This window comes from Calonectris borealis, chromosome 1 (assembly GCF_964195595.1).
Source record: "Calonectris borealis chromosome 1, bCalBor7.hap1.2, whole genome shotgun sequence".
Lineage (NCBI taxonomy): Eukaryota > Metazoa > Chordata > Aves > Procellariiformes > Procellariidae > Calonectris > Calonectris borealis.
Window position 1 is genome coordinate 110,720,772 of NC_134312.1, and position 22,658 is coordinate 110,743,429.

The 22,658-nt window shown below is 36.7% G+C and overlaps 1 protein-coding gene across 1 annotated transcript in view; it reads right to left on the reverse strand.

Moving 5' to 3' along the window:
* Nucleotides 1-22,658, reverse strand: part of TMPRSS15 (transmembrane serine protease 15) — a 58,806-nt gene that overhangs the window by 32,871 nt on the left and 3,277 nt on the right. The window contains exons 3-11 of the mRNA XM_075140596.1: nt 22,590-22,657; nt 21,696-21,740; nt 19,225-19,367; nt 17,488-17,532; nt 14,675-14,791; nt 12,586-12,705; nt 6,824-6,932; nt 3,954-4,063; nt 905-1,042 (exon numbers count right to left, since the gene is read on the reverse strand). Of these exons, the coding sequence (XP_074996697.1) occupies nt 905-1,042; nt 3,954-4,063; nt 6,824-6,932; nt 12,586-12,705; nt 14,675-14,791; nt 17,488-17,532; nt 19,225-19,367; nt 21,696-21,740; nt 22,590-22,657 (895 nt within the window). The remainder of the gene's footprint in view (nt 1-904; nt 1,043-3,953; nt 4,064-6,823; nt 6,933-12,585; nt 12,706-14,674; nt 14,792-17,487; nt 17,533-19,224; nt 19,368-21,695; nt 21,741-22,589; nt 22,658) is intronic.

A 22,658-nucleotide genomic window follows, 5' to 3' on the forward strand; every position in this document is an offset into this window, starting at 1 on the left:
GCTCCAGCTGAAAGGACTCACCACCAGAGCTGAACGCTCAGAAGATAAATGCTGTGCTCCATGCACCAGGGATGCCCCTTTCCTTGTCTTTCATTTGCTCCTTCTTTGCTCACATATATTTGCTGCAACATCCTCATCACTTTTCTTCCCATGATATTTTGCTCACTGTCTTTTCATGGTGCCTTGAAGTGCAGGTCAGCCCCCAGCAAGGGCTTCCACATGACAAGAGTTCGCTGGCACTCTGGATGCTTCCTGCAGCATATCCCTTCCCAGTCACATCCCCTGTTCACATCCTGCTCAAAATTTAGCAGCTGAAGAAGCCTTCACTTGTCCAATCTGCATCTAAATTTTTTTCCGACTACTAAAGAACACCAACGCATGAGTCATATTGCTGCATTTTGTTGTCACTGTAGATATACTGCATTTGGACTTTTTCCAATGCCTATTTACTGAAGCAGTATTTTCCTGAATGTTAGTTTTACGATTTGGGACTACTACTTGTGGCAATGAGTTAGGACGTCAGAAACTCTAGAGAGCAGGTACTGTCAGGCGATCACAGAATAATGATTAGTGTCAGTGATTCAACAGTGTTCATTAGTGAACAAACTGGCTGAGAGGAATCTGATGGAGATATGGCCAGAGTTTTACTCTTATTTAAACAGGTTAACTTTGTAAGGCATCACCCTACTGCTAAAAACAGGCCTGCAAGACCTGACAGTCTTATTGAAATCAATTATTTCATCTTTAAAATAATATGAAATCTCTCAAAGTGGATCTAGTTACTGGACTGAGGCCAGAAAATACTGCTTCCCTTTTCATCTCCATTTTGTCAAACTGAAAATATAGTTTCACCAAACTTTCAGGATAACAAATACACACATATACACACAAAAAGAACACTTACTGTTTAGTTCATTTGCATTAAATGTAGTGTACGTTGCATTAAAGCCATTGTAATTTTCAGAATAATCGGATATAAACTGTGCTGTAGCCTCATCAGAAAAAATGTAAATTGTCTCAGGATTAGTCCCTGACAAAGAAGCTGAGAACAAATAAAGAATAATATAGTCAGAGAGAAAGCAATCCCATGCACACTGAAATCCCCACTACTGTCACAAAAATACAGTGGATTAGCTTTTTGAGTCTTAAAGAATGATTTCTCTCTTGTATTGTGATCCTGTCTACAATAGCAAAACCCTGAAGGTATTTAGCTGCTCGGCTGCCATATAAGTATTCTGCATAACCCATCCCTCATATCCATCAATATGGATATCAGGTAGTGGAGAAATGTCTCTTATAGTACACATATTCAACACTATAATCTTCATATCCATGCTTATTATGCTGTAAATGTTCTCAAAATTTACAGATATGCTCTCTGAAACCCTAGAATCCAGGATTGATTACATATTTTTGTTATATATACTTACTCTCACATTTTAATAATTAACACATACGCTTACAGATATTCAAAGAGTAAGGAAACGGTGAAGTTACACAAGAATTTCATTTTATGATGTATGCATGAAGGCATATAGCACAGGAACAATTTCAATGTTTTGAGAAGCAACAGGACAGGGTGCTAGATAATCTCATCTAGGCTCCCTTTTCCATGAAAGGTTGGACCAGAGGATCTTTCAAGGTCCCTTCCAACCTGGGCAGTTCTATGATCCTATGGTACAATGTACCTAAATTTTGACTTTAAATTCTGAATTAATTTAAATCCACTCATATAAATTCCGTACGTGTGAAATGAAAGGATCGATACATAGAATCATAGAGTCATAGAATCATAGAATAGTTTCAGTTGGAAGGGACCTTTAAAGGTCATCTAGTCCAACCCCCCTGCAGTGAGCAGGGATATCTTCAACGAGATCAGGTTGCTGAGAGCCCTATCCAACCTGGCCTTGAATGTTTCCAGGGATGGGAATCTACGACCTCTCCGGGCAACCTGTTCCAGGGTCTCACCACCCTCATTGTAAAAAATTTCTTCCTTAGATCTAGTCTGAATTTACCCTTTTTTAGTTTAAAACCATTACCCCTTGTTCTGTCACAACAGACCCTGCTAAAAAGTCTGTCCCCATCTTTGTTATAAGCCCCCTTTAAGTACTGAAAGGCTACGATAAGGTCTCCCCGAAGCCTTCTCTTCTCCAGGCTGAATAACCCTGACTCTCTCAGCCTTTCTTCATAGGAGAGGTGTTCCATCCCCCTGATCATTTTGGTGGCCCTCCTCTGGAACCGCTTCAACAGGTCCATGTCTTTCTTGGGCTGAAGGTTCCAGAGCTGGACACAGTACTCCAGGTGGGGTCTCACCAGAGCAGAGTAGAGGGGCAGAATCACCTCCCTCGACCTGCTGGCCACGCTTCTTTTGATGCCGCCAAGGATACAGTTGGCCTTCTGGGCTGCGAGTGCACATTGCTGGCTCACGTCCAGCTTTTCATCCAACAGTACCCGCAAGTCCTTCTCGGCAGGCCTGCTCTCAATCTCTTCATACCCCAGCCTGTATTGATACCGGGGGTTGCCCCAACCCAGGTGCAGGACCTCGCAGAACCTAATGAGGTTCACACGGGCCCACTTCTCGAGCTACAAATCATCATACAGTCATCATATAATGATAAACAACAATACGGTCATCATACATCGATACAAGTCATCATACAGTAAAATAGTTGCTCCTCCATCTAAAGCTGATATGATGCCATGCAACAACAGTCAGACTAGTGACTATATTCAGGATAAGAAAATCCCGAATTCCTCACTGGTCTGTGAAAGTTTTTGCCTCTACTCTTTCTTTTCTGAAATCCTTGCCAAATTTTGCACAGACAGAGAGACTTTGTTTTTCTGAGGAGGAGCTATTTACCTATTTGTAATACTATATATTTAAATAGTGCCAAATTATTAAGGAAAGACAATGGGCATCATCTTTCACACTTTTAATTATATATGCATTATTTTCCTTCCTCCTTCTCAGGTTCTTTTATTTACTTAAGTGGAGAGTCTTAATCTGGAAATATCTTGTAGTCCTTCTTTCCTCCACATTTGGTATTTCCAATACCTGGAAATCTACCCCTCAAACTGCAAAGTTTTAGGCAATCCACTGAAGGACAGTTAAATGTCACAGAAATGTTAAATGTCTTTAACATTGTCTTTGTGGTATCACTGGTCATCCCTACGGCAGTCTTTAAAACAATGCAAGTTAATGGTTGCTGAGAGAATATCATTGAAGGAATCTCTCACACCTAAATTGAAATTCCAAAGGGGGGTCAAATTCAAAGCAGTACTGAAAGGGCAGAATTTCTCCATTCTTTGTGTTATGGGTCTTTTATTATTTCTCATTCCCATTCTCTCACTGCTTCCAAAAATAAGGATAAATAACAATATATCTTTCTGACTTATCTCTATATATTTATCTTCAAGTATATGTATTCCACCTCTGATGGAATTCAGCTGGATAGACTGAGTCTTGTGAAAAATGGGCAAAATCCCAGTTTCCAGAATAGAATATAGAGACAGAGACAAGATATCATCAATATTTCAAGGTCTGAGGAAAGCAATGCCATGCTTGTAATGAATTTCAGGGAGTATCATAGTACTTCTCCCAACAGTTTCAATTTAGATACTGTCATTTTATGTTTCTGTGTGTGATGTTACAGGATCTTCTGACAACATATTTCTAATAAAACATGGACCCCACAAGGCCATGGCTCTGGTCAAGTTATCAAATAAGATTCTAAAAAAAAGCAGAGATTTCTTAATATATTAGGGAAGCATTTATCTGCTCACTTTGTAAGAGTAGATATATATATTGAGGTCAATTGTCTAACAGGGCAACTTTACACAGATGCGTTCTTCCAATTAAACACACGCATGCAATTTTTTTCACTTCAAAACGCTTATTTTACCACTTAAATTTTATTAATGGAAAAGTAATATTAGGTGAAAAGTAACCTTACCTCTTAAAATCTTGTTTTGTCCTATACCTTCAAAAATATTTAAATTGTCCGCATATTGTTGTGTATCAAAAGAAGTGAAGTTCAGTTTAATGGATAACCCTTGAGGCACTCTAAGATAACAAGAGAAAAATAAACCTCAAACCTGAAAGTCATGTTCTAGTAATCTTTTTTTGACTGTAGTAAATTCATTGCATGTTTGAATGATGTTAAGTTCAGAAACAATGTGAAATTACATTAATCAAGATTATTAATCAAGATGACCTATTTGGCTAACTTCTAGTTTGTAAAATTACCAAAGGAATAGGGCATAAACCTTTTGTAACAGTGCAAGTACTCCTTTACTCACTGGAGTTAAGTATATTTTAGGAACGGAATCTTCTAAACTCTAGAATATGATATTCAGATGAACAGTTTTTTTGTGCATTATTTTTTCTCTGTATCTATCTCATTAATTTACAATTACTTTTTAATACATGTTACTAATAGATAACATCTCACTGCTCAGGTAGGCTTCCTGAAGTCTGAGGAATGGTATCATGGTATCAATATGAACAGCAAGATATCAAAATCTGTCTCCTGAAAGTCCAAAATAATGTCTCTTATGACAAAAACAGGATTTACATGAAGATTTGAGGATCTCAAACCCACTGTTTGGGAACATGTTGTCAAACCTAACCATCACCCAGTAAGTTTAATAACAAAAATCACTTTAACTAAAGTGTAAAAAATGCTGGGTTTTACTTTGCTGCAGTTATGTTGTTTCAGTAATCTATATTTAAGTAGTTCTCCCATTGCCTTTCCACTAAACATATATGGTAGTCCAAACTGTAAAACTCTACTATCACAATCAGCTTAGCTTCCTATACCACTATTTGTTGTTTTCTGGAATTGAGAGATCCAATGAAGATAGGTTTTTAACAGCAATCAGCTGGTGCTTATCAGTACTGATTAGTAGAGAAGTGTGAAGTAAATGAATATTTGCATTTGCTTTTTTTAAATTTTTATTATATATTTCTCCACAGGAAAAAAAAGATCCTTGGTTTGAAAAGAGTAAAACATATAGTTGAAAGGTAATCTTTCAGGAAGCTAATCTTTCAGGGAAATATTGAGCATACTGCTCTTACTTTTAAAAGGAGAGGAAATTACATCTTCATTTGGGGAGGAGTGAAATGGGGTGAAAATGTAAAGCTTTTCCTAAAGATAGTGGGGAAATCTTTCCAGACAAAGAAAGGCAGAAGAGAAATTAAATCTTGGAGGTATTATAGTGTCACTTTTAACACGTTTTTATAGGGATAATAAAAATAACAGGACAAAATGTCTCTCATTCATTACTGGAAAACCCAAAAGGTTCCCTCACAGAAAAAATTCTGTTTGAAAGTGAGACAAAATTTGAGTACCACATTGAATTTTTCAGGCCTTTACTGTCAGTGTTGCCAGATTTTTTTAAAGCAGGTAACTGGAAAATAAACCAGATGGTCATTTTTTGGCATTGATCAATATGTAATTACCCAGATCTGCAGCACCTATACTATATTATTTGCAGTTACTCATGATTCTTTCCAAAATTAAGCTTTTGTTAACTACATACCTGCTCTACCTAATAGATGTCTACCTAATACAATGCTTCTTGCAGCTATAGCAGTGTTTGAAGCAAAATTAACAGCTTAGAAGGAAGTAGTGCACTCGAGACATGATTATTTATCGTGCTTAAATTCTGTAACACCTTGAACTGAGGAACAAGTCAGGCTTATATTCTGAACGATACAATTTTGTGCTTTTCCTGTAACACACCTATATTTTAAAACCAGGCGTAGCCAGTAATTATTGGTGAAGAGTATTGCTGGAAATGAGAAGGAACAAACGTACTAAACCGAAGGAAAACGACGACTTTTTCCTGAAGTGTCAAAGTGAAGACAAAAGTCCGGAACAAACTCAAAGGATAGCACTTCCCAAAGGAGCTTTGGGAATGAGAAGTCCAAATCTTATTCAATTTTAAAGGTATTTCCTTAATCTCCTTTGAAACTCTCCTACTAAATTAATACTTCTCAGAATCAAAGAATGGCCATTATTACAAAGCCATAATAAGAATTACTGCCTTTCTAAGGAGTAACTACTGAATTGGCAGTCATTGTAGGGATTTTTAGGAGCTTCCAACTTGCAATCATCTAACTTATTTTAGATGTGTACTTTAGGATGAGATTTATCGCATACTATGGCTATCTTTTTTTCTCCCTGGCCTATGAAGTGGACCTAGAGTGCCAAAGTCAAATAGGTGTCCCTCCCTGTAGGTATGTATCTGTGATTAAACAAATTCCACTTTTTGTGCCTAGGGCTTAAAAGTCATTTAGTGCTGTTATGTCAGATGATACTCATGCACTTTTAAAACATATTCCTAAATGATTTAGGAGCACAGGTGCTGTTAAATCACAGATGAAACGTGTACCCAAAAATGACAAGGGAATTCTTGAAAATGCCATCTGTTAGTAACAGTTATATCATACAAAACCATTACCTAAAGACTAGTATTTACAGTAATACTTTGAAACAAATATCTTGCAATTATTTTGAATTATGTGGTTTATTTTGAGCTCACAAATACGTTCCTGTGCATGCATATAATACACAAGATTTCTCAAAATCATACCTAAGAATTTTTGTAAGTGGGAAAATTATTGATATAGTTACAGGTTTCAGGCATGCAAGTTTTTAAAGAAAAGTTACATAAATACAAAGGAGAAAATGCTATTACATATTTTTCGTGCTGGGGTATCTGGGAATACAAAGAAATGGCATAAGGTTGATGTGCATGAAACAATATCACCTCATAATCAAAAAAATGTTAGGTAGAAAATTATTGGAAAATGGCTTACAGTATAATCCATTGGCAAACGATATTTGCATTATACGGTTTTGGATAATTCATAGAGTGAAAAAACCCAGAGGAATCAGTCAACATAAATTTTCCATCACAAACTGCAGCTGTAAAGATATAATGAAGAACATTTGTCAAAATGCCATTTGAAAAACACAATCAGAGCCAAAATGAGGGTGACCTTAGATATTGGTTTACATGGATTACCTTAGAAATGCTTTGTAAGCAGCAATGGGAAGACAAAGTATAACACACTACCAACTTACTCGCACTTCTAATTCCTGTGACTATTTGATCTCAAAGTACTGTATGAGAAGAAAAGCAGTACAGATAATTCACTTTTAAATTAGAGACAATCCAATTAATCCAAACTAGTCCAAACAAAATAATTCAAACCCAACGGTTGGATTCAACTAATTCAACTCTCTTTCTTTCATTTTATTTTATACATTTGTAAGGAAACAGGATCTTGCCTTAACAGTTTTTATCTACAGCTGCTTTAAATAGGAAACTGTGTTTGCACTACCAGAAACAATTTGATATCATGTGAATAAAAGCAAGAACGGATATGGTTGACTATTGCTATCTCTACTTTTATGAGCTTCCTAGTTCCTCACCTTATATATTACTAAGTACTTAAGGAGATAAGTGGATATACCAAGTTTCATGCCAGCTATCGAATTCATTCATCTGAGGTAAATGTCATCCAGCATCATATAGTTTTTCAAAAAGCTTTTATTAGTTTTGTTTCCTTGGTGCTGCTATTCCATTCTACACATGTTCTTCAGTTTAAAAATCAGTTATTTAAAAAAAAAAAAGTACTTTTAAACCTCAGCAAGGTTTAAAAGATTGGAAATGCTAATTCATGTAGAGTTGTTTTATTTCAGCAGACACTGAAGCACTGTTGAAGCTTTTGCTGCATCTCTTGAGCATTATGTTAGGAATCTGTCTGATGATGGGTTTTTTTCAGTTTTTCAGAAAGCATCATAGAGCTTTCAAATAAGAATAAAATCAGTACCATACATGATTATCTGGAGCGGTAAGGACAAGTTCATCAATTTGAGGCAGATAATCAGAAATTAGATAGAGCTTTTCATTAACATCAGAAATGAACTCATACCTATAATGACTATCCAAATTATGAATAATCAATCATATCGAAAATTAAATGGAAATTTTATTGAGCATAGTCATCCTCTGGGAAACGATATATAAAATGATAAATCAGGGTTCCTTGTCTGTTCATTTTATAAGTGTAAAATTCTTTCCGACTACCACTGTAGCAAACACAATATGAAAATTAAGGTTTATTTCATTCAGGCTCAGGCATGCACTGTTAATAAAGACTGTGCAGAATGAACTTCACTAACAATGATATGTCTAATGCATGAGCTGGAGTAGAAACATATTCCCTTTTGCAATCTTCATGGCCTTTGACAGAAAAACAAACACATAAGATTTTAAATACATAGAGAAAAAAGGTCCATGAAAGAGAGAGTAACTATTCTATATAACCTTTTTATCAGAATAGGCTACAGCTTTAGAGCTACATATTGGTATAGAAGTACTTTTTCTGTCCATTTTAATTCATGTGTTTCCTGTCCTTACCAATGGGTTAATATTTACAATCATTTCCCACTGAGAAGAATAAAATCAGTGTGAGAAGAAGGAAAGTGCCCAGGTTGCTATTAATGTGCAAAAAAGTGGTACTGTTAATGAGTGGTTAGCAAGACACATCCTGATCTAAAAAGGAGTTTATAGCACTCGCAGTAATAAAAAGAGATATAGCATACTGTTCTAATAAAATAAATGACAGAAGTTCGCTCTTGTCAATAACTCATTTATGTTCTTCTTGTTTCCTTTTATTTGTTTCTTCTTATCTTTTAAGAGACAGTGAGTAACATGAAACAGGACAGAAAGATTCAGGCAAAAGTCCTTAGGCTCCTCATCTACAGCCTAGCAATAGCCAGTGCTTAGTATTTCAGGAATGAGCAGATGGGTCCTATTTCCCTGAAGAACCTCCCAGTGCTTTCTTGTTGCAGGGAGGAGGCAGCTGTGGTCAAAGGCGGGCAGGATCACGGAAATCAATACATTTTTGCCTCCTCCTGGAGCCCTCAGAAAAGCCTCAGCTGTTCTCCTAACGAGACAGGAGACATCTTTTGTAGGAACCACTTTCACTGCTTCCCCAACATGCATCTTGTTGTCCATTTCTATTTACTTATGTTGCATACAGGGCACATGAGGAGGGCTTAATCCTGTCACCCTTGAGTTGCAGGGAGAACTCCCCAAGCTGGTCAGATCAAGCCCGCCTATTTCACTTGACAGGACCTTTCCCTGCCAAGGGCAGTACATTACTTCCTGGCTTACATATGATTAATCTCTCAGTACTGCAGCGATGCTGTGAGGTAGGTAATCACAAAATGTTAGCCTAGACATATAATAACTGCAAAGAGAGTCTGCAGAGAGAAACACCCCTGGGATCAGCCTCCAGTCCCCCTTTCCTTACACTTACGTGCTACCTGGTTGCTTTTCAGCAATGCCAGCCATTATTAATAGATACTGTTCAGACTTTCACATTTCTCTGAAGACCCTTCCATTGAAATTGCTAACTGCACTTTTGCAATGCCTTTTGTTACTGCACTGCATTGCAGAGCCAGAAAGAAACCTTTCAAGATAATTTTAATCAATAAAACCAAAAGAACGAAGGTGTTCAGAATCTGAGATTTTACTGAATTCTGTCTAATGCAGGAAGAGACTATTAAAATGCACCCTTGTATCCTATATTTTAAAACCACTAACATATTCTAAAATCAGAAGTACTGGAGGGAATAATAGTCAAGATGAAAAAACAAACCAAGTTGTTTAAAGGGCAGCAAATCCATTGTGTGCAAGAGCACCTGTAGCACGAATTATGAATTGGCTGTAAATCTCATTGTGAAACTCTGAAGCACTTCTGAAAATCTAGACAATTTTAGCTTTTATGTGACTGTATTAAGTTACTCTAGGGATGGGACATAAGTGAAAAATCAAAGAGGTGGAAAAATTGGCAGGTGTCCCAAACGTGCATACGGCCTATTGCCACTCATTCCACTGGTTTTGCAAAGTCTGTTAAGAAACCTAAATATATAAATTTAGAAAAGCTCTGAGGTTTTGGATGGAAAATTTTAAGACTGAGAATGTAACATAAGAGTCATGGAGCAACAATTTGTCCTCTGGCCAGAATTGTATTTCTGTAAGGTTATGAGCTGAAACTGCTAAACTAACGGTAACTGAATGAATTGCTTGGAAATACCAGGCATCAGTGAAGGTGAACAGGGGCAAATCATCCAGCTCCCTGAAGTGGATGTTCTGTCTATTTTTACTTGTATGCACATTCCTGAAATTTTCAGCTCAGTTGAGCATCTTCTTTAGTGACTGTTAAAACACTGATTAAGGAATAATATCGCCAGTTACAAAGGAGCAGGGTATTCACAACTTATATTTGGTAGAGATTCAGGGAGAGAGGCAAATCAAATCCAAAAGCCATGTGCCTAAGAGGCTATGCCTCAGCTGAAAAACACTACTCAAGCACAATTCATAACTTAAACCACTGTGTAGCCTCCAGGGTACAGCTGAGTCATGTCTGCATAGCTTTGACTGCAAGTAGGTGAGCTTATTTTTGTCTGTATCTACCAATGTATGAAGTTAAATTAAATTCTGTCCTATATAACAGGTCTGACTATAACATCTTTAATAAAATGTGAACAAAACTTGAAAACTCAGAGCTAATAATTCATAGTAACTAAAAAGCATTCATTTTGATGAAATGTATAATACTACTTTTTAACTATAAGGATCTGCACTTTTTTATTTAGCTATATCTAAAATAAAATAAAACAAACAAAATAAAACAATATAAACAAATACCCCAAACCAAATCCATGTCTCAAAACAACAGTATGATGGTAGAAATGAATCACTGAATAACTCTTTGGGGTTGTGCTACCTTAACACTTGCAGTGGAACAAAGGTCTAGCTGAGGCTACTTCTGATTTCCTCAACTATAGAGGGACTGGCTCAGAGCCCATCATTGTTATGATCTAGTTGCATGCAGCTGTTATGCTAAATAGACATTTGGATGTGTTTCAGTGGATATTCTACTGAAGTATTTTGATAGATATTTTCCCCCAAATGTTCCGCTAAGTCTCCCTTCTGAGTTGGCTGCACTCAGAAGAATGCAGATAACGTGCAGGTCTGCAATTCACCTTTTTGTTCTGAAGAGAATTCCACTTCTGGCAGAAGGGGTCAGCATGTCATCAGCCTTCAGAATCAGGCTTGCCGATTCTTTTAAAAAAATTGGTCTTTTACTTGCTTGTTTGTTTTTAAACAAAGCCCAGCATTTTACATGTTTTTGAAAGCTCAGACCAGACTGCCCCCACCGTTATTCTCAGGAAAGCTCAGAAGGCTGTTCTCCCAGCAGAAGGGAAATAAGCTTTCCAGATTCCTAGCACCAAATTCTATATTTAAAAAACAAACAAACAAACAAACCAATCAGGGAGTTAATTGCTCCAACTTCTCCTAAAACATTTGCAAAGTTCTCTTTGTAAGAAAACTTTACAGACTTTAACTAAGAGCTGAGACTGTGAAGAGCAATACAGACGACATTAACACACATGCCTCCCCACCAAAAAGCTGCAACATAGTCAGACTCCTTGGTACAATGTCACAGTGTTCACCGCTGCATAGAGCAGTGGCTGCTCTGTACAAAAAGCTACTCATGGAAACTAGGCAGTCAGATAAAGGCAAACAAACTCACTGGCGCTGAAGGATATAAACTTTTCCCGTTAAAAACCAATCAGGTTTCAGGCTTGTAAGATTTTCACAGAATCACAGAAGGGTTGAGGTTGGAAGGGACCTCTGGAGGTCATCTGGTCCAACCCCCGGCTCAGGCAGGGCCACCTGGAGCCAGTTGCCCAGATTTTCACACCATCATCTTACATCCCTCCCTGTGGTGCCAGAAACTCAAACATTTGTGTCGGAGTCATACAGACGCTCCCATTCCCCAGCACTCGGTGTAGTGGGAGGCAGGTGGGCGGCCCACAAACAGGGTTAGAGTTCCTGCCAGGGCTCCACGCTGCCGTGGCAGCAGCCACACTCGCCTGCCCTGGCTGCAAAATGCTGCCACTGCCCACCCCCCCAATCTAAGTTTCTGGATGTACAATGTCAACGTACCTGAGTGTACATAGTAACCTGGGAAAAGCTGCTTGCAGTGTTTTGTATGATGATATTCTTAATGCTGGAATCAAAAGAGAAACCTCTCTTCTGACTCCAAATATGCCATTAGGTGGTTTCTGATACTAGGTAATGTGACTTTATATCTGTATAGGGTCATAATTTTAATTTATTTGGAAAGAACATTATTTGATATTACTGGTACAGAGCTTCATGTGAAATTTCTATATTATTTTATAATTTACATGATATTTATTTATATTATTAATATTTATATAGTAAACAATATTATCTATATTATTTTATATTAATATAGCCAGATTGTAATATTTCTTCATTATTTGTTAAGCATATTCTTCATTAATGAGAATTTTAAAGAAAATTGTTTCCATTTACCAGATAAAGATTATAACAATCATTCTTGTTATTATTTTTAGTAGAATTGATTTGGACTTCACTGTACAGTTTATTGCCTATAAAATATTTACAAACTACTGACAGGTTTAAGTATGTTTAAAAAGACTGATTTACAGGGGTTTACATTCTTACCACATCTTTTTTCAGATTCATCTGAACCATCCGGGCAGTCCAAGACTCCATCACAAAATAAATCTTTTCTAATGCAGGTTACACCATCATCACAAAGTTCAGCAGGTGGCAAACACTCAGCTGAAATAATAAGGACAACAGCAATAATAGCACAGCAGTAATGCACTTTCACTACAAAGGAAAATTGACTTACTTCTGGTTACTCTAGCACAAATCAAATCAACTAGTCTACTGTGTTTTACAAAACTGCATTTTTAGAAGCCTGGAATGAAATATTACATACTAAAAAGATAAATTTGGCACAGAATGGAGGAAGTTCTCAGAAGTGAACATATTTTTTGAAACTAAGCTTGAAGAAAATTTCCATGAATTTCCATTTCTCTCCTCTGCCCAAATAAACTACTTTATGTAATATAATAAATGACATTTTCCAATTTCTTATAGCTTGAATAGCATGAGAAAACTGTACTTTAGTTTAAATAACAGCGAAAAATCTCTGGGTTTAGTTGAATTCAATTTAATTTAATTTCTTCAACTTCAACACGTCACAACATTGCACTTTGTCATGCTAAAGAATCTCATTTTTTAACCAGCATATCTTGAAAATGAAAGCCTTTAAGATGGGATTTTGAAATACCAGGAATATCAGAAACCCTATTCTTTTCAGATTTGCAAATTAAATTTATAAGTTAAGAGCAAATTTCTGCAAAAAGAATACATGGGCAGATCCTTAAAATTGTGGAATCTCACTAATAGTATTTTCCTAGAGCATAAATGTTCTTCCGCTGCAAACATGCTCTTTTAGTCTTTAGATGGTTTTGGTCTTAGACATCTGTAGAATTCAGGTAAGTCCTATTAAAGTGAACAAGAACATGCAGCTAAAATAAGCTTTGGATAACTAACTAATTTCAAAATTCTTGAAAATTACATTAAATTCCATGGAAACTACTCAACTAGCACTATTCACATAGTTCCTTTTCTTTTACTTCAGTAAAGGCTTACTGAAAAAAGTAAAAATTTCTTATGCAAGAAGGAAAAATATTAATTTGTAAAACTGATCTTGTAGCCTTTAACCATTATTGCTTGATTTATTTTTTTATAAAACTCTTAGTTCTGTGATCAGATTAAGTAAATGCTTGTATGATGTTGTATTCTATGGTATCAGTATAAGTGACAAAGACTGAAATTGGTTTGGATATATTGTAGCATTTCAAAGTGCTTGACAAAACCCTTTCACTGTTAGCAAAGCAAACAGTGTAAAGCAAAAGAGCTGCCATTTTGCATCCAGTTGGTAATTGAAGCAAACCAAACACACTTTAGTCAAGTGTTGGAGGTGGTATAGTGCCAATGAATGAATTGCTACAGTTGAGCAGAGACGAAACTGTGCATTCTAGATCCAGAACAAAAACCCAACCAATAATCTAGGAATATGCTTTGCACAAGCCCAATATTCAAGCAAACATTGTTTACATACAACACGCTCAACTCTAGTTTTGTTCTTCAACTCAGAAAACTAAACAGCATTGCCACCTACTGGAGAGAAAGAAATTAACATTTTCTAGTAAAACTGACTTTTTTTTTAAGCAGCAAATTATGCTAAATTGCAAAGTAATTGCTATACTCAACTAAAAAATGACAGTAAATACATTAGACCCATTTGAAAATGCTTATAAATGTCATATATATTTCACCATTTAATAACAAAAGGCTAGGGGAGGATTTCAAAGATTTAGAGCGCTTTGGCTTTCTGTCCATTGGAAGTCATGTGAGAGTTTGCTAACAGCTTTTTTTTCAAAAAGCCCCAAGAAATAATAGGAAACAAAAATGAGTAGTCAGTATGAGCGTAAATATATATATCAATATACACAACATATATAACATTTCTGTAGAACGTGCACTCTTAGAAGTCCCTTCTCTTCGAAGAGGTCTCCTTAGTCAAATCAAAGGTAAACCCGCATATCATGCATTTGTAGCAATGGGATGCGAGAATTGAATGATGCGAGAAGAGGCTGTACGCAAACAGTGTAATTCTAAGATCTCAGTCTGTTTCATATAACCTCCCTGCTTCTCCCCATACATAGTTACCTACCTGCAGTTGTAGAGGACCTGCTTGTGCTGAGTTGTCCTGAACCTGGGCAAACACAACCGAAGGTTACAACTTTACTTCTTGTCCTCTGGCAGCACCTCTGCAGTTGCTTGGGAAGAACTGAGCAGCAGCTAGTCTGCTCTTACATCTGCATTATTTGCTGTATCCCCAAACCCCAGCTTAGGTGATGATATGGTAACGCCAGCTTGAGTGGCTTGATCCTGAAGGTCAAATGTCATAATAAACATAAGAAAAATAAGGTGGAACCCAAGTGTATTTTAAATCTCATTCTTTTAGCTCTAGTCACATGCTTTTCAGCAACTTCAAAAGACTTTTGTTTTGGTTTTTTTTTTCCAAATAAAATTTCCAAATTAAAATAACAGCAATGCTTTCTTGTCTTCCCCTGGTATGTAAAAGTTCTGACCTGAAGTTGGTGTCAGGGAGCTTGTAATTAAACTCATGGGATCTGATGAAACAAGAAAAGTTATGACAACTTTAATATTAGCACTAAAATGTATATGTACATTTTCTTATAAATAACATTGCTCAACAAATCAGTTATCGCATGAGGAGGTGAGCCTCAAATCTATCTAGTATTGTATATTTACACATACCTGTGTGTATACATATTTACACATTTACAAATGCCTATGTACATAAGTAGATTTGTATTAGTGATAGTAAACTGCAAAACATTCTGGAAAAATTGAATGCTTATTTGTGATGGCTCCAACACAACTTCCACTTAGTGGTGCTTTTAATAACAATCACTGAGGATGCCCCTGGCATTTCCAGCTCCCAAATAGTCTTTTTTTTCCCTCTTTGAATTTGCATTAGCATCCCCATTTACTATTTTTGCTTTCTACATTAAGACTCAAATATGTGAGTAGGATGATGATGCCCTTAGCTGAAAAAGATCCCCATGTCATTACAGTTAATAGATCTTGTCCCTCAGTTTATAAGATGAAGGGCCAGAAGGAATAAAATGAGAGATGTAATAAGGCCTTCTCTACAGTTTGTCATCTATCTGTTTTGCTGGCAGAAGTTGCTGGTCATTGGCCATCACAGACTTACTTTTGCTAGATATTCCTGCTCTCCCAGACCTACTAGTGCACAAACTTACATGAGGACTTCATAACAATTTTCTATCAAAACATGCTGATTTGGGACACACTATTAAACTAAGCTAGGCCATTTTGTATTAAATGGGTTACAGAGCATTCTATGTCAGCAAATTTAAGGACACAGTTCCTCTTGCAGAGAGGTGCAGCTGGATGGACTGTTCTCACACAGCTACATTCAGAGTAGGAAGCTTCATTCATTGCTTCAGAGTAGTTTCCAAAGTGTTATATACATATGTATCTACCTACCTATCTATCTGTATATTTTCTAAAGGAACATTATTTTGGAAGGAATGAAACATTCAAAGACCTAAAACATGGATGCACGCATGAGCAAGCAGTTCTAATGAAACAATTGTCAGGAAGCTACATCTTGAAGACTGTTAAAAAAATTGGGGTTGTTACAGGCACTCCCAAAAGTGCACGCACAAGTTGACAGCAAAAGCCATGAAAGGAAAAGCACAGGGCAGTGACCGAGGCATCAGTGGTATAAGCATAAATCACAAATGGTCAATTATTGTGTGATCTCACTAAAGTAACATGTGAGGTGGATAAGGATGGTCTTAGGGTCAACAGAGCCAAAACCCAAGCATCCAGCAGACGTAAACATACCACATATGGTAAAACTTGGATATATCGTCAGATTTGGACTGAAACAGAAAGAGCAAGGAAGCAGACAGTGTTAAGAAACATACAAAAATGACCCTACGCAGACCCAAGACCAAGGGGGAAGGAATCCACACCAGGAGCATTATTCCCATTCCAGCCTGGGGTGCTGACCACTCCCAGCTCCCTTCCCTCTTCCTCTTGCACCTCCCTCCAACCTCCCAATTTCTTCTTGAGGATGGTTAGCAACATTGAACTTAGAACTCAGGGGTGCATTGAGATAGCACACTAGAGGAAGGGATAGATAGGAGAAAATTTGTATGTTAGCAGTTTTAACTGTATCATTGGGAATAAGCTGTAGTAATTGTACCCTTTGGACTATACACCTTCGTAGGCCTGTAACTAGACCAATAATAACCCTTTCATTGTTATGACTGTGATTAGGCTACCAATAAATACTTGACTCCTATAATCATAGGTGCATTTTTTTAGCTCACATAAATTGCATGGAGCTCCTCATCTGGTACCCTGACCTGGAGAATTTGTATGTGATAATCTGTATGCAGTTTGTATGTGACAACTCTGCCTGCATCTAGAACTACAAAGTACCTACTGTATTATTCAGCTGTCTGACTGACTTTTGGCAGGTTTGTACTCAGTGAATTTGTGAGAGCAAGGAGTTGTGTCTGCTTCATATCCTATCGTCATAAGACTTCCAGTGATAGTGGAAGGATCAATCGACATTGCGCAGTATATCGGTAACCACAGCATGAGAGTAGGACTCCCCGGCCTCATCTACCTGCCTAAATCTGTGAAAATGTCAGCTTGCAACTCAGCTGGTTGATGGAGACTCAACTTTTGTTTTGATCTGCTAATTAAGGTCTTAGAGCTTTTGCACAGACTTCAGATCACTGCTTTCTCAAATGGTCAGAAATGATGAAGGGTGGCTAACTGTCACTGAATAAACCCCAGCAGTCACGCCCTAACTACAGCCAAGGTATCTTTACTAAGTTATACCAGCTGAAGAGCAAGTCTTATGTTTCTTCATGTTATATTGGTATCAGTTTCTGTTTTATGAAAGATACTGACCTGACGAAGTTAAAGGCATCATTGTAGTAAGATTTTCTGCAGCTACTGGAAGAAAGCAAGTTCATTATAAACTCCTTTTATTGCACAGCATCTAGTTTTATACCACTCAGAGAAAGAAAGGTTAAAAAAAAAAATCAGCTGTGACTATTTCTCTTGAATCACTAGCAGTGTCCCGCTTCCCTCCTTTTGACCATCTCACGCTGTTTCCAGCCTTTTCTCAAACTCTATGATCTTCCTAAGGAGGAAGAGTCTATATTAATCCCTTTCAATCCTCAATCCCTATTCATTATCTTTCATATAAAATGTCTTCATGTGGGAAATCTCTGTCTTGACACTTTTTATACTATGGAGATTTTCAGAGCACCTGTGTCTTATAGAACAGTATTTAGATCAGATAAATGAGTTAAAACTAACCTGGGATAATTTTCAAGAAAGTAAGTTACTTTTAATCACAGTGAAAACTGTGATTTCAAGCAAGTGACACCTGTGTTGTAGTTCCCTCCCCCTCTGAAACAGGTATAAGACTTCTCTTGCAGAACATGCTGAGATATAGGATGCAAAAGTGCCATATATGATTATGATTGTTAATTAGTTACAGTTGTTATTATATTGAAGCGCTCCTGATGGAATGGACCTGATGGAATTTCCTCTCATGTGAAAAGAGACGTTTTAATGATCCACAGCAAGAAAAGTTTGACTACTTCAAAGTTCATCAATAGATATACAACCTTTTAAAAAGCTCTTCATAATTTTCTTTGGTGGCATTTTTGAAGTATAATAAGCAATCACTTTCCACAGTGATGTGCAGTTATTTAGAACAACTTCTTATATGTGGTGCAAGTAGTGAAGAGAAATAAAGATGTCAAAACTCTGAATTTAGCTTTTGAATATCTGAAGTACTTAGCAAAAAATGCACCTTTTAGAATAGAGTAAGAGACATTGCACACCAGATGTCCCACTCCTCTTAAAGCAATCAGTTGCTACTTAATAGTATCTCCAGCAGGTCTTCAAATGTCAGCTTATCAACTTCCACTTCAAAGGATTCAAATTACATTTTATCCTCATCCTCAGTGAAGGTCTGTTTTGAAGCTTAAGGATTCCCATTGATCTTGTTGGGCTTCCACTTAGGCTTTGATAACTTTTCTAATACTTACACACTATATTTGTATATTTGCAGAATTTAAAACTACCTAGTCTTTAGAGCCACATTCCTTTTTTCCCATTTACACTTTACCTAAGCTTTAGAGGAATATGAAGTCAGTTTCTTGGGTGTACTTCTCCAGAAGCCACATTCTGTATTCAGTTTGTTGTTCTTACTGACATCTTTTCAATAAATGAGCCTTCACTCACTGTGAGGCTGAGCCCTTTTCCTTATTCTTTAGCAAAACAAAATAATATGAAACAACACTGTTGGGACTTAATTGCTTTAATTTGGGGGATAACGAAGTTACAAATGTTATGCTACATAAAAGAGATGAAATTGAGTGGTTTTCACTGGGAAGTCACTACTTGTCCTTTACTACCTCCTTAGTGAACATACACAATGCTGTCTCATACTTTCTAGCTGACAAGGTTGTAAATGATTCTTTCAGCTGCTACTGAAAGTTCTGTAATGGGTAAGGAGGGAACCCGTAGGCATAAGTAACAATCCCTTTGCTGTTTGGGAGCCAAAGTTTTCATTCGTGTTACCTGTAGTTCTCAAGGATTTAATAGAGAAAAAATGTTTACTAGCATTACCTGTGACTTGTATGCTGTTCACATCAATTTTCAAAGTCTGGGTAAGATTAGTTTTATTTGAGTTGATACCCAAAACCAGCTCATTTTTTATTTTCTCAACTGTTACCATCTGGTTAAAATAAAGGTTGAAGATCACAACAACACTAGCAATACAAAACAGAGAAGGTGATTAGTTACGCAAGATAATGAAGTAAATCTGATATATGACTTATCATCTAGACAATATTTAATTCCAACACAGGTTCCATTTGCAAAGTCAGAGTATCGTTAAGTGTTGGCTGGCAAAGATGACATATAAAGAAACACCTCTTAATTATCAGGTAGGTTGAACCTTGGAGAAACAGGTTTTTTTCTTTATCTACTCTTATTTTCACTGTGGAAAAAAACAGAACAACATTCATATCAATTGCTGCAGTGGAGCTGAATTTGAATAAACTAAAGGAGAAGTAGGTTTATTGTTTTTCAACAGGTCTTCTAGTTTAAGCCCTAAAATATTGATGGTGAACCTTGAAGTGTTATGAAGATTATATAATACATTCATGTTACAAAAATATAATACAAAATGATCACTTCTATAAAGCAAACATCGTCTGTGGATTCTGCATCTGTGAGGATCTGTTGTGTGACTGCCTGGATTCTCATAAGGAAAGAGTAATGGCTGAAAGCACAGATATTTTTAAATCAGTGGTTAAACTACATTTAACTTCTATGGGGCCTGAATTTTATCCAGAGTGTTGTCTGTTTGCTCTATCCCATCTCTTCTAGATACGATTATTAAGTAATATATATTACTATTTTATATTTGTAGCTAGATTAAGGTAGTGTCAAAGTATGATGCTTGCTAAAGATAAAGTTTTTCTCCATTTACTTAAATATAGGTGCAAACTTTTTTATTCCTAAGCACTTACACTACCTAATTGCAACTGACTCAGCAATGCTTTTTGATAAGGGGTGATTAATCCTGCCATTCTGCTGAGCATAGTTTCCAGTTTGCAATATATGGAAAAACTCTCCTCTTTAATTTCTTACATGTTTCTGATAACCTCTAGGCCATGCTGAGCAAACAAAAGCTTTTATTGCTATGCTTGTGACTCAGCAGAGTTTCAAGGATGAAATAACAAGGAGATTGCCCAAAGGGGTAAACACTTTTTAAAGGAAAAGAGTCAACTAGAAAATAATTTCTGAGATAAAGTAATATTTCAAGTATTATTTCAAAGCAGAAATGAAGACAGATCCTTACCGATGTATTAAAAGCCAGATCCAACATTCACTGATAGCAGATTTTCTGTGTTTTTTGTGGTATTTGTGTCAAGATACAGGGGTGGAATAGGTTTTACCAAATATAGATGTTTACAGTGCAGATATCTAGATTCCCATTGTAGTTGATGGAAATAAATAAGCTGTTCTTTGGCATAATTGATCTCCTCCTGAGAAAGGCATCTAAATTGACCAGATGAGAAAACTCTAAAAATCCATCACTTACAAAGAGAGTCTTGAGCAACTAGCTCAGAGATGTCTCCATCTTTGATGCCCAAATTTTGATGACAATAGTCCAATTCTATGTGCAGAAACCAAATTGTGCTGATTGGATCTACCTTCACAGGGACAAAAACCTGGAAGTGACCTACTCCTACCGCTGTGTACTCCATTCCCCTGATGTTATAAAATCCTTCATAAAGTGATCATACTCCACCTTTCTAGCTAATTATGTTTATGCCCTCGCTATTCCAATCAAGAGATTGCTCTAATTCAAATCCCCATTTTCAACATACATGTATTCACATTTGGCTAATATCCATTTTTCTTTTGCAAGCTCGGTCATTCAACTGAACTATCTCCTCTGAATATTAATCCACTTTATGTATTTACAGAAAACATTCATATCACAAGAACAGCTGGTATCACAGAATCACAGAATTGCATCATCTCTTGTCATATAATGTGGACTTTTCTTTAATTTTGTGGTCTCACCTATAAGACAACTAATTATAAGACAACTAATTATATCACTCATTTCTCAAGGTCTTCCAGTTCTTCTAGAGTCTTAATCTTTTGTCCTCTGTTTTGTTCTTGCCTATCATAGCGTGTCATCAGACCTTTCTGTATTTAAACTTAAGTTACTAATGCTAATGAGAGATCTGCCCCCCAGCAGCTTTCCACAAGCAAGCTCAGCACAAACTGATATCCTTTCCTTTCTAGCTAGTTTCCTACCTACTTCACTGTCCTTACCTTTCCTATTTTTCTTTCTAAATTGACAGTCCCAAGGACTATTACATTTTTTATTTCTTCTAATCCTAAAGGATGTTTTTGGAGAAAAGGTATGTCTTGAAGATTCATATGCTCTTTAGAAGGCCTTATCCAATCTCTAAAGATGTATTTTTTCATCTATTTACTTTCCACAGAACTTTCTAAATTAATACCATCATTGTCTCTTGCCCGTATTTTAAGTAAACTTTGTCATATGCAATTACCCAATCTCTGACTTCTTGAATCTTTCACAGCCATCTTCATATTTCCTGTAGAAAAAAAACAACAATAAAGCAAAACACAACACAAAATCATATGATTCCCCTTTAGTTTATAATGTTGTGGATAGGATGGAAGCATGTTCTGAAACTGTTTAATAATGGGAGACAGTACTACACGTGTTTTGCTGAATCAGGATCTTATTAAGAACAGTGCAGGTGGAATTAACACTACAGACCTCACTGCATATACTGGACTTTTTTGCCAGCTGGCCTTCAGTAGGACAACCAACATAATAGGATATTGAAAAATGAAGTCAAACAAGCTTTAATAAATGAAGCAAGTCTTACTGTATCTATTTTATGGACTCTTTAGGACAAACAGGGTGCAGCTTTACCTGGTGTCAAATGACAGCCTTACTTGTTAACACCCTAAGGAATATGAGTGAAATGGATCCATGTCCATAGGGACATATGAGTGTATTTCCATTCACCTCAGCTTGTGCCAACAGATTTCTAACGTGAACTTTCTCCTAGACGGCAAGGGCCAGCAACCCTGCAAACATAGCACAACTAATAAGCCTTGGGAAAAAAGAAAAAAAAAAGATTTTAGCAATTCCTTAAAATATAGAAGTTTTGTGAGTTGGTCTTACAGCTCAGCCTTACTGGTTTGGTTAAGGCATGGACATACAGGAGCCCGAGAAGGAAGTTTGCCCAAGGAAACACATTGGTGTCAAACTTCCCACAGCAGCACTTGGAAGACGTAAGATGTGAAAGGAGTAATACAGGATGTTCCCAAGGATCTCTTGAAAAGCGAGGTATTGGTAAGCACTCCTGAGAGAAATAGCTAAGTGAGGCCTTTTGACGTTTATTTGCAAAGTTTAATTAAACTGTACCTACTTGAACTGGGAAATTTCACATCTCCCAAATTCGTTTTTCAGATCACTTGCTTGAAAGACTTTTTGTATC